Source organism: Lontra canadensis, unplaced genomic scaffold (genome assembly GCF_010015895.1).
Source record: "Lontra canadensis isolate GAN:19392208 unplaced genomic scaffold, GSC_riverotter_1.0 scaffold15, whole genome shotgun sequence".
NCBI classification, from domain to species: domain Eukaryota; kingdom Metazoa; phylum Chordata; class Mammalia; order Carnivora; family Mustelidae; genus Lontra; species Lontra canadensis.
The window spans coordinates 15,473,701-15,490,078 of NW_022631009.1; the positions used below are offsets into that span (position 1 = coordinate 15,473,701).

Below are 16,378 nucleotides of genomic sequence, written 5' to 3' on the forward strand. Positions count from 1 at the left end.
AGAGAGGAGGAAGCAGGCTCCCCGTCGAGCAGGGAGCCTGATGCAGGGCTTGATCCCAGGACCCCAGGATCATGACCTGAGCTGAAGACAGAGGCTTAACCCACTGAGCCACCCTGCCGCCCCTAATAGCCTCATCTTATAGCACTCTTTCTACTCTTTATGATTCTGAAATATGTAAATAATGAAAAAGAATTAAGCACATATACTCCCTTTCCTTTATTATTTAGGGGTAATTCAATAGTGGACACTGAAAAAGTTTTTAGAAGATAATAATATCAGCTAATAATACAGAAAGGATGATGAAATGTAAAAACCACATTTATACAAGCCTGAATGATATATGGATCTTAGCAATAATCACTAGGTGAAGAGTTGAATGGAAAACTTCATAATGGATGGATCGGGCTGGCCATACATGAACCTCCTGGCACACTGCGGTATCACTACAGGTGGGACCTCCCAGCTTTGTGTAATACCTACTGATAGGAACCAAAAGAATGCACCCAGCAAGGTATATGTAATATTATCGCCTATTGAATCTGAATGTATTCAAGGATCTAGATTTAGCTACCAATTTATAAGAAATATGGGGGATAAGGGTGCCTGGATGGCACAGCTGTCTGAGCGTCTGACCCCAGGTTTCGGCTCAGATCATGATCTCAGGGTCCCAAGATTGAGCCCCGCGTCAGGCTCTGCGCTCAACATGGAGCCAACAACTTGGGACCGACTCTCCCTTTCTCTCCTTCTGCCCCTTTCCCCCTGTACTCGATCTCTCTCAAATAAATAAGTAAATATTAAATGAATGAATGAATGAATGAATGAAAATGGGGGATAGAGGAGCATGTTATGCAACAGTACTGGCATGTAATCTACCTAATTTGAAATGTGAACAATACTCCAGAATAAATACACTGGTTTCTCTAACAAATACGTGGGAGAGAGGAGTTGGGGAAAATTCAAAAGACTTGAGAATCATATCAACCAACACGTGGACCTTCTCCAAACCTGATTTGAACAAACCAAACATAAAGACACTTTTTGAGATAACTGGGAAAATGTGAGGACAAATTGGGTTTCTGATAATGTTAAGAGTGATTTTCGGGGCACCTGGGTGGGCTCAGTGTGTTAAAGCCTCTGCCTTCGGCTCAGGTCATGATCTCAGGGTCCTGGGATCGAGCCTCGCATCGGGCTCTCTGCTCAGTGGGGAGCCTGCTTCCTCCTCTCTCTCTGCCTGACTCTCTGCCTACTTATGATCTCTGTCTGTCAAATAAATAAATAAAATCTTTAAAAAAAAAAAAAGAAAGAGTGATTTTCTATATGTTATAATGCCTTTGTTTGTGGTTATGTTTCAAACAAAAGTCCCTATTAAAGAGACATACCAAAGTACTTATGGGTGAAATGGCATGATTTCTGTGAAATGTTTTAAAATATAGACAGATACATAGAAAGAGAGAGAGAGAGAGAGAGATAAAAAGAAACTGATGAAACCAGGCTGGCAAAAAGTTGGTAATGTTTGAAGCAGCGTGATAGATATGTGGGGATTCATCATACACATCCCTCTTATCTCATGTGTATTTTAAACTTCGCATATTAAAATATAAAAATTTAAAATAAAAACAAATCAATTTAAAATATTTTTTCCTCAGATAACTCATTACTGACTCCCAGACCTCATAATGCAGTGGAGGGTATCATTTCTATTTTTTCTGTAGAACAGCTATCATAGATGCAGTATGCACTCAAAAAATCATTATTACTACAATCTGCAGTTTCTGAGACAGCATAAACTCTCTGAGGCAGAGACCACCATGGCTTCTTTACTGTTGCACATCCCCGAGTCTGGCACAGAACAGTGCATATATTTGATACTCAGTATACAGTTGAATTAATAAATGTTTGCCTAATCAACCAATTTCTTTCATCTTATGTAATCAATCAGAACAACCCTTCCAAACAGTCTTCTAGCAATCTAGTTCTGAGTTTGTGGCCCATTAACTGCAAGTGTATGTGTCTGTATGCACTTGCTTTGACTTTCCATATTTGTAAAGGACTTTCAACGCATGTTCTTGTATTGGTCTTTACTTCTTCTGAGCCCAGGTAAGTACTTTTCTGACCCAGACAAAATAAAAACAAATAATGACAAGTTTTCAACTCAACTTTTTTGAGTTTTCAACTCAACTTTCCAGAGATGAGAGCCAATCATATTTTTGATTTTTCTTTTATTCAGGGCAAAATTCTGAGTCAAGAAAAACAACTGATGCTAAAAATCCTTGTGCCAAAATAAATATTTTTAATGCATATGTTTTAATGAAGGAGGTTATAAAAGGCATAGCAAAGGTTTCTCTTATATGTCAATCCTTACTTACTGGTAGTATCTTCCTGGAATGTTTATGGAGGAGAATTCTAAGCTGAATTATGGCTCAGCAGTAAAGAGCATAATGAAAGCCCCCTTATTAACAAAACTGAGGGTGAGCTAATCAAAGTAGGCAAACTGTGAAACAGCAATACTAGATATATGTTTTAACTTATATTATACAAAAGCATGTTTAATAATAAACTTTTGATGTAGGGCATAGACCTTTTATTTATGTAAGGCCCACTGGCTGGTGTTCCACTAACATCAACAACATTCAAAGGCTTCATCTACAATTTCTAGTCTGTTTCAGTAGCACAGAGTGAGAATGTAAAACCACTGGATTGAAGGTGATTGGATTAAGGATCTATTTTATGCAGGACTTTATAACTCAGAGATGTATCTTTCCTAACAATAATCGTTAAGTACTTTGCCTCCAACCTACTTTTTTTTTGGTTGGGTTTATGTGTGCCCTAATTCTACATGAGAGTGAAAACTGGAGTAAAGAAATAAGATAAAAGGAACTTTTTTACTGAGTTTATGTGGCATTCTGTTCTACAAAGAGTAAGGCTTTCATCTTTTAATCCGATATCCACTTAACTACATTACAGAAGATTTATTTTGACCCCCTCTTGTTTCATAAGGGGCTCAAAAGTCCGTAGCAATTTTTGACACTTTGCTATACGTTTTTCTGACACCCCCATACACACACACATACACCCACACATGCACACACACACACACACACACACCCCTCCCTGCTTCATTTTCATATGGACACAAAGCATTGGGATAAAATGATGGTTCATTATAGTGGTACAGAGCTCTTATCTTCATCCGGCAAGAGTCATTTCCTTCCAAAGATTGAAATGCAAATGTGAAAATTAATGATAACTGCATTATCTGATAGCAGAGATAATACCAATTCACTGTCAGAGTAATACACAGTCATTCTACGATTTCCTCCGCTTCTCACAATATTCTTCTTACTGTCAGACTATATCTATGGTTAACTATGTTTCATAGGTTTCTGTTAATTTACTTCAAATGGCATTTCCCAGATCTTATATCTACCACATTTTCCCAATCAAAAAGGAAACGAAATCAGAACTGTAATCTCCAAGCCCTTCTTTGGACTGGTAAAGGGGGGGGGGTGACACCCTGTATCATTAGTGTGTGCTTCTATCTTCCAGCTACCATTCCACTTTATGCAAAACACTCCCATCTTCTCCGTCTGAGGCACAAAGCAGAACCAAGCCCAACGTCTGCATGTACACTTCATGTTGAACAGCAGCTCAACGAGGCAACTTACTGATAGATTTTGTGATCAATGTGTAGTGCAGATTCAACAAGTACACGCATCTGATTTTATGCTAGAACATTACTGGAAAATTTACTTACATTAAAATTCCTTTAATATAACCACATTTTAAGTCCAGCTGAAGAGAGCACAGCTACTATAATCCCATGGTGATGTTACATGGCGAAATTATTTCGCAAAGTTAATTCGCTACACAGATGTTAAGAGAGGGCTTAACATCTGTAAGGCATTGTCATGGATCTTAGGGCACAAAGGCTGAAATAATACTAAAAATAATAAGAGCGATTTATGGAGCATTATGAAGATCCAAACCTCAGGTTTTACCCAGAAAATCTCATGAATGAGGTAGTGATTATTATTTGCCCCATTTTGTAAACAAAGAAACTGAGGCTCAGAGAGTTATTAACTTAACTCAAAGTCACACAATTCATAAGTGACAGGGCCAAGATATAAAGGGAAGGAATATTTTTGGTCTTTTACATGCATTATAATTATACTGCCCCCAAAATAATTTACCTCTGACAGAAATTCAGATTTCAACTTAACAATCTAGGAGCAAGTCACGCTGTTCTGGAATGCATAATACAAAAACAATTCCACATTCTATTCCAGTAATTCATCAAATCTGTGATACAAGGTGTGATTTCCTACTTTATTATTATTGAAACACTTCAAGTGCTTAACATGTAAAGACCAAAAATAAAAGTGCATGCTTATCTTGATAAGTCCATGAGAAAGAATCTAAGTGACTACTGACTCAAAATTTTGTATCTGTGCATTTTGTATTAATACGTCTTACCTGGGGGTATATGTGCTTATTTGCACAATTTGAATAATGTGATACATTCATTTACTAAAGCTCTTGGATACTTCAGTTACTGTGGCTGTAAGCCAAATGGTAAACTTAGGTATGTTCAATATTAAACCAGAGAAATCAGACTATTTACGATTTCCAGGTGTGAAAAGAAGTAACCATGTTTTTAGTAATGTAAGCTAGAGAACTTATATCAACTCTAGATTCCTAGAGTTGATGTAAGGTGTGATTTTTAAGGTGCTCATTTCATAAAGCTGAAGAATGTATTTACAGTGATTTATCTGATTTCTCTCCCCCACGTCTCCCTCTACACCTAAACATAGGAGTCAACATTCCAGACTTCAGCCATGGATTGTGGTTCTAAAGATTTCTTAAGCTAGAGAGCCAGAGATGTAAACACTATTTTCAAAATGAGGTCAGCGTTCTAATTGCAGGAGAGGTTCTAGGGTGAGGAAAGGCTCTTAACATCTAGCAAATCCCAAGCTCTCCTAAGCTATCGCTAGATACTTTCTATATACCATCTTTCAAATTTCATCCACATAACAAAGTTTCAAAGTAGTTACTATTCTTCCCATTTTAAAGATAAGCAAACTGAGGTCCTGGCCGTTTACTATGCTTGAGATCACAAGACTGGTAAGTGTTAGAGTGCGAACTCAAACACAAATCTGACTCTATAAAGTTTTTCAGTTTCTTCTGTAGTTTAGAGCAGTAGGTTCTCATGCTTAATTATTGATTGCATCAGTGACAATCCATGAATCATTCTGAAAGATTAAAGAAGAGAAAGCGCATCAAAAAGGGAAATGCCTTTGGACTTCCCCCTACACTTTCCACAATTATTACTGCATGATAACTATTTATTGAATAATTAAATGTATAGGACTATTGGTAAACTGAAGTGCTTTCAAGGGGATAAAAGAAAAGAAGGGGTATTTACTTTAAAAAGAGACAGAAATGAAATATAGGCAAATGCAGAGGAAGAGAGAATAGACATCAAATAACATATCATTTAGATTCCAAGCAAGGTAATAGCACGGTAATTTTTTTAAGAGCAAAAAAGGAAAGTAAAACTTAAAAACAGTTGTGTGAAATACTGAAATAATGAGATAATGACTTTTACATTGGCCTGAACTCTATTAGTTTAGTGTGGCCCTACCTTTCCCTTCAAACAGCAAAAGATTCATAAGAACTTGAAGAATATTTAAGTAAGCGTCACAACTATTTAAACATTAAAAAATTTCACCATAGAAATGTTTGCAAATGTAAGATAATTTTTCTAAAGATTGTTTAGGTTCTTCCTAGTCATAAGAGTTAACAAAGTTGTGAGCAATTACTAAATGTACCTTTTAGTTGGATAACATATAAGAGGAAACAATGAGCACCGGGGGATTTGCGTCTGATAAAAATGGAACACTTCAAACAAGAGTTGATTCATTACCGAATTGAGCCATCAAGAAAGGTTGTGGAGTCGTCTTCAATCAAACTCCTTCAAACTCTTTAAAAATAAGATAAATCCTGATTCATCCCAAATGATGTCAGCCCTATGCCTCAAATTCTTTAGATAATTTCCTGGTCTTTTGATTCTGTTCTATTTTTATTTAGAGAAAGCTATCTATCTTAGAGGGACTATCAGGACTGGGTGGGAAGACTTTAAAATTAGGGGAACCGTGAAATCACACCTAATAACCTCATGCCTTCACCCATCATTTGTGGTTAAATTCAAAACTAAATGCTTCGTATTTTAAAAAATTGTATCAGATATATTACTGGACTTTAAAAAAAAATGCTAAGAATTTTAAATGGGTCTCCTTCAAGGCTCAAAAATTCCAAAGCCATAATAATAATGAGTAGAATTTTATGTGTATGATCTGATTTAGTTCCCATGAAATCCCTAAGAAGTGTGAACGTTATTTTCTGCATTTTACAAATGAGGATATAGGAACAGGGAGAGTAAACAATTTGCCAAAAATCACTCAGCAGAGTGACAAATCCAGAATTTGAAGTTAAACCTTTAGAATGGAGTGCTCAATTTCTAACATGTTGGGAAACTGTCACTAAAATTTGGACAATTTTCTCTCCTTGATACAGTTGGAAAGTACCAACAATGTTTTGCTAATAATAAAAATTGGGGTAAAATCTTTATATAATCATTATTTATGCAATAGCAGAAGTGAAAAAACATCCCCTAAGCTTTGTCCTGACTGAAGGAAACTAATGAAATTTCTACCTTAAAAAATAAACATCCAACAGATATTCCTTTGTTATGAATCAACCCCATTAATTCAGGGGTTTCAAAATCATGAAAACCCCTTTTACTGTAAAGTATCTCTAGGGAAAAACCTGCGATCAACTTTACAACATACAGAAAAAGAACTTTCTTATAAGCCCACCTGCTTAGAGACATACATTTTTCCTTTAAAGTTTTTACATATTCTCATGTGCCACAGAAAAAAGCATAAACATCTTCATGATAACAGCTAAACAAAAATTTCATTAAATCAGACACATAAACTAAATTTAACTCAACAGTGAAAAATCTCATCCTGAATGATACATTCTTCACCTTGCTCCTCCTCTCTGTCTCTCCTTCTGTAAGCTAACAGTGCCAGTTCACTTCTGGAAAAGATTCCTGAAAAAGGTGGCATTGATTGTGCACTATATTTTTCATAATTTACCACCTTCTGAGTTTGCTTACTTGCTCCCAAGTTGCAGGGAATACTGTGTGCCCCAGCCCCAAGGAAAGGAAAAAACCTCCCCCTCCAAGTTGACTCTATTGAGAGCAGCCAGAACTCACACTTTGCAAGCAGGCATATCCAAAAGGCCATCTAACCTAATTTTAAATGCAAAACTCTTCTAAGTAGCATATACATACTTAATTCCATGAATAAAGAACCATACAGTATAAACTTCATCCACCCTTCTTAAATTAAATGTAACCTACAAGAAAAAAAAAGTTTTCCAAAGATTTTTTTTTTAATTAAAGGAGTTCTTGCCTACATCGAGAAGACAGAAACATTATGCAATAATGTGAAAATGCCAGAAGTCTCCATCTTCTTTCAAACTCTTAAAAGGTGGTATTATGGTACTTTAAATATAAAACGTTTTGATCCAAAAATCTTGTAGAACCATTATGCTATAGTGTACAGAATCCAAACATTTGTGTGTATCATGAATAACATTAGAAATGACATCATAATAATCAGCTATGCTGCATCTTCATTTTTGTTTGCATTATATTTTCCAGCTGCTGATTTCAGAAAATTACCACTGGAGTTCCTCTCTTTTTCACGCACAGCAGAGAGCAATTTGCAAAGTCATGCAAGGGTGAAAATGTGATTGAAATATAGGGATCTTTCTTAATGAAAAATGTTACCGCTTTAGAAATTATGGCTAAAACTATTTCAAAAACTCGCTTCTATCTTTTAAGCCCTATGACATAATAGTCTCCATTTATAAATATACCATCCAGTTGTAAATTACTTGGCATCAAATATAAAGGTGTTTTTTTTTTCCGATTGAATTCTTATGAACTGTACATATATCCATAAAATTATACTGGTGTTTAGTAGGAGTATTTTGATCATTTTTTGTGTCTCTCAAAATGGTTCAACATCAGGATTCTTAAAATCAAATTTAGTTGTCATTCATAAAAATTAAAATGTTGTCAAAACCTTGAATCAGATGGGAGTATCTGTTGATATTGTCTAAACTTCTAAATACAAATTGAGATTTAGTCTATGATTCACAACATGACTAAATTGAAAGTATTTCTTTATAATATTGTTACCTGTTTAAAAGTTTAAAAATCATTCCCAATTTGAATGTAGATATAACATAAAGATTTCTTTAAAGAAAAAAATAAAAGCAAGGAGAATGAACTAATTCTTAGATGACTATGAAATAAAAAAAGACAGAGATTTCAAGCAGAAGTAACACTGGTTTTTATAGTTTAACAAAAAGATAAAAATCTTCTTTAAATAATGATATTTATTTAAACTTCTACCATAACCTTAGTGTACACACACACACACACGAGCTGAGATTGTAAGAGTTTTACAACCTAATTAAAATTTAAAGGAAGAAAAGTGAATTCCTGATAGTAGCAACAGATGGTTGAATTTTAAGGTTTCTGTCCTACCTGGACCATCCCAATCATCTGTCTCAACTCCAGGCTGGCCTGGCTTTTCTGACTGTGTGTCCCCATCTGATTCTGCCGTTTCCTGGACTCCTTCATCATCACCTGGAAAACACCGACACACAGAGAGAAGGGGAAGTAATTAAAGTTCTCTATTTGACATTTAGATCCTGGCAAAGGGATGTTGTTAGCATTTGTCTAAGCATATGTTTGCTACATATAGTTGTCATTATGTAGATAAAATGCCGATGATTTATCATTTTCATATCTACTATGGCTTTACAATAAAGAAAATCAACATTAGTCATCAATAAATGAATAAATGAAATTAACTGTTATAAACAAGAAATTTCTTATAGAAGTTTTATTGTTATTAATATTATATATAAAGAAGAAAATTAAAAAGCAGTATGTAATGACTATACTGCTCTCAATACAGAAAAATTTAGCTCCCATATTTCCAAATAATAATTTTTACAAAGGCAAGATACAGCAAAACAAAAACAATTAAAGTCTTAGGGTAAGACCTATTTTTGTGCTGGGTTGAATGCAGATATTTTGAAGCTTCCCCCCAACTTTAAACTTGTTAAAGCTTCATTGTATTTTTTAAATGGATATAAAAAGGCCATATTAAATGATTACCATTATGTGGTATATAAGATAAGCCAGTGACTCAAGTCTTCACAATGCAAGAAGCTATAAAGCTACACTTGTTCTTTTCTTTTCTTTCCTTTTTTTTTTTTTTTTTTTTTTGAGAGAGGAAGGGAGAGAGCATGGCAGTGGGGGCAGGGTGCGGAGAGCAAATGGAGAGGGAGAGAGAATCTTAAGCAGGCTACACGCCCAGCACAGACCCCAGTGCAAGTTCAATGCAGGGCCAGATCTCATGACTTAAGCTGAAATCAAGCGTTGGATGCTTAACCGACTGAGCCACTCAAGCTATACTTGTTCCTGATAAGAGTAACTAGTTCACAGAGTTTCATGCCTTCATTTCCACATAAGAAAAGAAAATGTAATATATTTTGAGCAAAAGTACAGTCATGGCAAAGAAGATACATTAACAGTGCAATTGCATTTTGTAAGTCAAAAGTCTAATTTATAAGTACCTTCACTTTAAGTGATAAAGTAACTCCTTTATAGGAAAGTAATCCATGGTCACAATGTACACACAAACATATTCCATAATATAGCTACTATCAATGATCACAGAGATCAGAACACAGAATACAAGAAAATGTGATGTCAGAAATAAAAAGACTGCATACCAAAAACATGGCAACTAAACCTTGAATCTAATAATGCCTGAATTTTTTAAATTAAATTGCTTGCCCTTCTAGAATTTCTCTGAAGTATTCAGTTCATTATTTTCCACATAGTTGCCCAAATCTATAATAGTACTTAAATCTTTATATGATTATACAAAAAAAAAAAAAATCAAATTCTTAAAATCTTTACAAGTAACCTAGAAATTACAAAAATTTCAGGAAACTATTATTATTACAATTGACATTAATGTGATGTTGATGATTTTTGAACTTTAAACTCCATATATTTTTTATTCATTTCTATACATAGCTTCACAAAATGAATCATCTTAAAAAGTGGAATAAAAGTAGAGAGCATGCAGAAGCCCAGTGACAGCTCCATTGTCATAATTTCCATAACAGAGGATCATTGGCTCTGGCGGGTAACAAAGAATTAAACATACCCCACACCACCAAGCCCCATGTCTGGAATTGAAGGATCTTTGAAGGTTGAGTTCTCTCTTCTTTTCAGGATGATCACCATGAATAGCAATGAAATTTTTTCCATAAAATAATAGATACTAAGTATCTACCCTATTTAAGGAACTGCAATAGGTATAGAAGGATATATATGGAAAAATACAACACCTTTTTGGAAGTAGTATAAAAATGATTTAAGAAAGTAAATTCACAAATAATGAGAGTGCAAGACAAGGTCCAATTGCCATAAAAAAGGTACAAAGGCTCAGGAGTAAGATAAGAGTTTTAATCTGTGTTCCTTTTTGCAGGTCACACAGAACAACATAGACACATCAACCAATTATCTTATAAGGTCAGTGGGAGAGTTCTGCTCTTACTTCTTAGACACAAAGAGGGATGGTTCTCAGCCTGCATAAAAAAAGTAGGCTCTACTGTATTCTAATATTCTCAAATACCGTGAACCCTGAGCTAACTAGGTGCTGTTCAGCCGAACACTGCCTTTCTTGGCCCCTGTCTAGTGAGCCCCTTCCCCAGAGCCCAGGTTGTACCCGTCGTTAAACACTTTAAAGAGTATCCCTGCGTATATGTAAGTATTGAACTAATGCCTTGCACGTAGCAGAATGGCATAACTGGAATGATAAGGTATTACCTTTGGCAGAGAACCCTGACACTTCTATGAGCTGCTTTTTCTCTGCTTGCCCCTTCCTGTTCACCTCAGTTGACTCTCCCCACCCCCGCCCCATGTTCTACTTGGTACTTTGTGCCCCTTGGAGGCACGATTCTGTGGACCTCATCACTGGGGCTGCTTTGTTCTGAATTCTCGTTGGGTTCAGTCAATGGAAGGCACTGATAAGATCAGAGGGTCCAAGGGCAGGAAGAGAGAAGACAGGTCCATATTCCTCAGTTGCATGCTGTTTGATGGTGTCCACTTGTAAACAATGGCTGCGTCGTACAATCAGCACTCTTGGGAAGGGGCCCCTGTTTCTCCCACACTCCTGCATCACTGTCACCTCCCCTGACTCTTCACATCAATCAAATCAGGAGGGCTAACAGCTTCCCCCTCTTTCCAGCCCCTGGGTGCTTCCTGTTCCTTGTTGGTTTTTTTTCGTTAACTCTAGCCACATCTTTATGCTGTCCCTTCACCAAACTCTCTTTGGCAAAACCCACTGACCAAGTTATCAGTTTCTTTCTGGGGCTCTTCCTGAAGCATTCCATTTCTTCCCAAGCTCCTTATACTATTGCATTTGTGGCTTTTGTCCAGTCATGACTTATACAATAATTTACAGTAAACATTCTTTAAATAGGCTCACTTTTTATAACACATAAACATATTTTTACAACAAAACTTATCATTGCTAGAAAAGAAAAATCAGTATTAGATGCTTATAATAGAAGGCAATAATAAAATAAATACAAGAAAAATAAAGGTAACATTACTAACTTCTCCATATTGTGTCTATATAGACTCTGAGTCTCTGGTTTCATTTCCCTGTAATAGAAAGGAAAAGTAACAAGTGAAGCTATTTAAGTCACAGCAATAGGAAGATGAAACATTCTCACTGATACACAAAGAATAGAAACTTGAAAACTTTCTCACCAGTTGATTCAATGCTACCTAATGCAATAATCAGTAGAACACCTTAACCTTCTTGAGTACCCCCAGGATACTGAGTTAATTTGGGGAGATATGACCTTTATGACACTTCATTCTTCATGGACACTAGAAACCCACACTAACCTCTGCCAACTACTCCAGCAAGCTTGTGATTGCATTTCCACTTCTGAGCACAGGTTTAACTCAGGACAAAAATGCAGGGGGAGCCTATAAAGTATCCTTCCCAATAGTGAAGAGTAGAGAATGCAACCTATAATTTTAAACTTTTCTCATGTCTTATGAATCTTCAAGCAAGGAGGAGACTCTGGAGATGATCTGAGCCAAATTAGAGAAATTTATTGACTACAAAATGGATGTACACACCAGACCAGTAACTTATGTTTGATCTTATAGCTACTATATTTATATACACATAAGGCACTTTTCCCGAACCTTCTCATGCTTGAGCAATAAGTGCTTCCCAGTCATCACAGAGTGAGTGATGGAAGCAGGTTTTGGTAGATGTCTTCTCCTCAACAAGAAGGAAGTAGGATTATAGGAGAGCATGAAGAGGCATCATAAAATTCACCAAAAACAGCAGTTTATTCAAGGTTAGGAATTAAATTTGAGTCTCTTTTCTTGCCTTTGCCATGCCACACTCCCACCAGCTTAGTACAGAGCTGTGCACAACTGAAATAGCTGAATAATCCTAGAGCAACACATATTGAAGCAAGCAAGAGACATGCTGTTAAAAATTACATACCCAAGGGCTCAGATAGTAAAATTCTGGGCAGAACCACTTGGAGAAGTTAAGTTTTATATTCAGTTACTGACTATACCACTTTGATGGCCACACAAAGGAGTAAATCTTTCTAAATTCTACTATTACACTTAAATTGTTGGAAACATGTGATGCCATGCACAATTTAATCAATCATTAACATTTATAATGCATATTTTTGAAGATACAGTGAAATATATACTTTCTCTTAAGGACCATATAATCTAGTAAAGGAGCTAGGTAATAAGCATAAGAGAAGTAACCACTGATGAAAACCTACAATCAAAGTAGTCCATGAATAATTCCAAATGAAAACACATACAATACAGAAATTCAGAAACCAGAAGCATAAAATGACATTGGCCATGGAGAAGCTTGTATAATTAATTCCATAGTTCTTCATACTGAAGGCAGTGAAAAGCATTTAAGGTATTGAGGTAGGGGCTGAAATGATCACGTGACACAAATACAGTGACCAACATATATTTATTGAATTTCTGTGAACACATTTTGTCAGACATCTGGTCTTTGAGTTCTCCCTCACTCATTCCATAACAACACTCTAACCCATGTCTCAGACATTCTTGCCCAAAATTTTTGTGAGGCTATAGTTAAGTCTACTCTGCAATATTTTTTAGGCAAATTACATATTTAGAAGGAAAAATAATGAGAAATATACTGGGAAATATGTATGTTTGGAAGACTATATTACAGAATAATCACAATAACCACAAAAATTAAAAGTTAAAAGAATCCAGCTGAATCTACAAATGTTCATCTTTATTGAACAGAGATGATATAAACCATTCTTTATTAATGCATTAAATTAACTTTTGAGTTCCAGGCACTATGCTGAGCACCAAGAATACAAAAAAAAAAAAAAAAAAGTTCCTTTTCTAATATAATTTACAGACTAAAACAGAGACAGATTAATAGATCACAATCTCATGCAGCAAATACTTTGATGGGAGCAGTCGAACATATGACAGGAGCCCACAGGAATGACACCTAACCCAGACTTGGTGCAGTAGAAGTTCCCTGGAGGAAGAACCCAATAAAGATTTCTGAAATTTTGGAGACATGACCTTAGATAAACCTTAATTCTGTAAGTTGAATGCCCTGAGGCTCCATGATTGAAAACCATTTCTCAGATTCAAAAATGAAAGCCATCACCCCCCAAAAATGCCATATAAAAAACATTACAGTAATTAAGTTGCTGCACAGGAAAAATAGTGGTGAAACTAAAGACATTTCAATGATGCAAAAGTAGAATCCATGCAAAGTTTTAAGATGCTAAGAGAAATGGTTTTGAGAAATGCTACTGTGTGATGATTAAATGAATCAAGTCCTTTCTTTTATTCAGTCTAGGCTAAATTTACGCAGGATCATCCTCATATACTATCTACTGGGAAACGAAAATAGCAGGGTGACTACTAATCTCAGCAGATCCTTGATGCACAGAGAAATTTGGTAAATCACTCAAAATGAAAATATTATAATTCAGCCTATTAGGGGCTTGATTGAGCTAGTAATTTCATATAATAAAATACTTTCATTAAATGTCACTTAACTGCCAAAATGGAACTATAGAGCTTAGATTTCAACTTGTACCAACATCTGGAGCAATACTCAGTATTGATAATACTGGTTCATGGAACAATTTGCTCTAATTTGTTTCATTATGTAGCACGTATAATTAGAACTACTGAAAATAAATATTGTAGGGTATTTAGTTAAAGAAACACTGTAAAGATAGTTGATTGTATACAATTAACAGCTCCAAAGAAATTACATTTTGCAACTGTTTTAAGCTATTTTAAAACTGGGTAAATGTGCAGTATATAACACATTAATAAAAATAAAACTGAGAACAGAAGAATAATTTAGAGCCCTTGATCGATCATTTAATCATATTTTCTTAAAGAAAAAAATTGCCAAAAGATGACAAAAAAAACTAAGAATGTCATAGGAAGTGATACACTTGAGTGCAGAAAACTGAATGGGCTGAAATTAAATTTATATTCATCTCAACATCTACTCTGTGCCACATACTAAAGTTATGAAGATGAATAAGGCAGAGAACATGTCCTCAGGCTTGGAATCTATATTAAACCTAAACATGGCTACCATTTCTTGAGAACCACTTAGCACTAGCTAAATGCTTTATGAACATTGCCTCAGTTCTGCCTGTATGGTATCCCTGTATTTCAGAAGAGTAAGCCAAGAGGCAGAAATGTGAGAAGAAGCCCACACACTGCTAGCAGACCCAAGAACTGAAGCCACGTCAGTCTGACTCCCGTGACCATACTCCAAACCTAGCAGGCAGCGATACCCTACCGAGTATGGAGCAACAAAGAGAGCTAGATGGGATCTGATAGCTGCTTCTCCTCTCCACATCATAAGCCTTGTTTCTTCATTATGCTTACATATTAAAATGAAATGTTTGAGGATATAATATTCATAGGCATGATTTTTTCTCAAGTATACTATTTGACTTAGAACTCTGTAAACCAACTACACATAGATGCTTAACCAATTACCATTGCTCACTGACGAGTGATAAAATTAGAGGTCTTGGTTTCATTCTTTTCACCGTAACCTACTACAGTATCATTACATGTGCTAATTAATTGCCTTTGGCACATTATTTCTATTTAATAACTAAAATATGTCACATTTGTCAGCTTTCAGACCCTTCACCTTCTAAGTTTATCTTGGGAAACTAACTCTCATTTTTATGGTAATGTTTTCATCCAATTCATTTTTAATCTTTTTACTAATGAAAAATGAAATGATTAAAAAATAATCTAATCGAATGTGAAATCTCTGAAGTACTTTAAAGAAACACTTTTTTCTACCCCCTCACAATTGGGACTGGCTTCTTCTCATTCAATACATTAATTCTCACAGAAAATTTATAAATAGAACTTTATTTTGATACTAATCCAGCTCCAGCTTCTTCTTGATTTGAATAGAAATGGCTTTACTGACCGTTGTTTTTTCTTTCTTCTCTCCATTTTTTGATTCTTACATGTTTGAAATCAGTACTCTAAGTAGCTTATGAAAAATGGCATGAATAATTAATAGCCAAGATAATAATGACAAGTTTGTTAAGATATTGCTTCAAAAGCTTTGTTGGTAGGAAGAGGAAAAGAAGAGAGAAAAGGATGCCAGGGAGAGAATTAAAGAAAGAATAGGAATGCATCTGACATCTATTCATTTACTTGCTAAATTCTTTATTCACATACTTTTAAATAGAAATTTCAGTGTATTTTTAGCAAAGCACAAGCACATTTAATGGGATAACCACCATATATATAGATATATATATATATATATATATATATATATATATATATATATATCTCCAGAGATCAATTCATAAAAAGATGGAACAGAATAAATGTCAAGCAGTAACAAAATCTATAATATTTCTAAAATTACGGCTATGGAGTTAATGGTTTTCCATTGCAAGATTAAACTCTTTTGTTGCTCTGTTAAAAGATATCATACATATTTTGTAGGCTCTTCCATTTTCCTTAGTCTAGTTTTCAGAATCAATGAGAGGCCTATAGGAGGAAATTGAAGGTGTTATTGAGCAAGAGAATACACAGCACAAATGACTCGGGGAAATGCACTCGAATATAGTCTCCCGAACACAT

General features: G+C 35.2%; 1 protein-coding gene across 2 annotated transcripts in view; it reads right to left on the reverse strand.

Moving 5' to 3' along the window:
* Positions 1-16,378, reverse strand: part of ZFPM2 (zinc finger protein, FOG family member 2) — a 453,035-nt gene that overhangs the window by 327,064 nt on the left and 109,593 nt on the right. For both annotated transcript variants that reach the window (XM_032858490.1, XM_032858491.1), the window contains one exon: positions 8,624-8,725. In XM_032858490.1, coding sequence (XP_032714381.1) covers positions 8,624-8,725 — 102 coding nt within the window. The remainder of the gene's footprint in view (positions 1-8,623; positions 8,726-16,378) is intronic.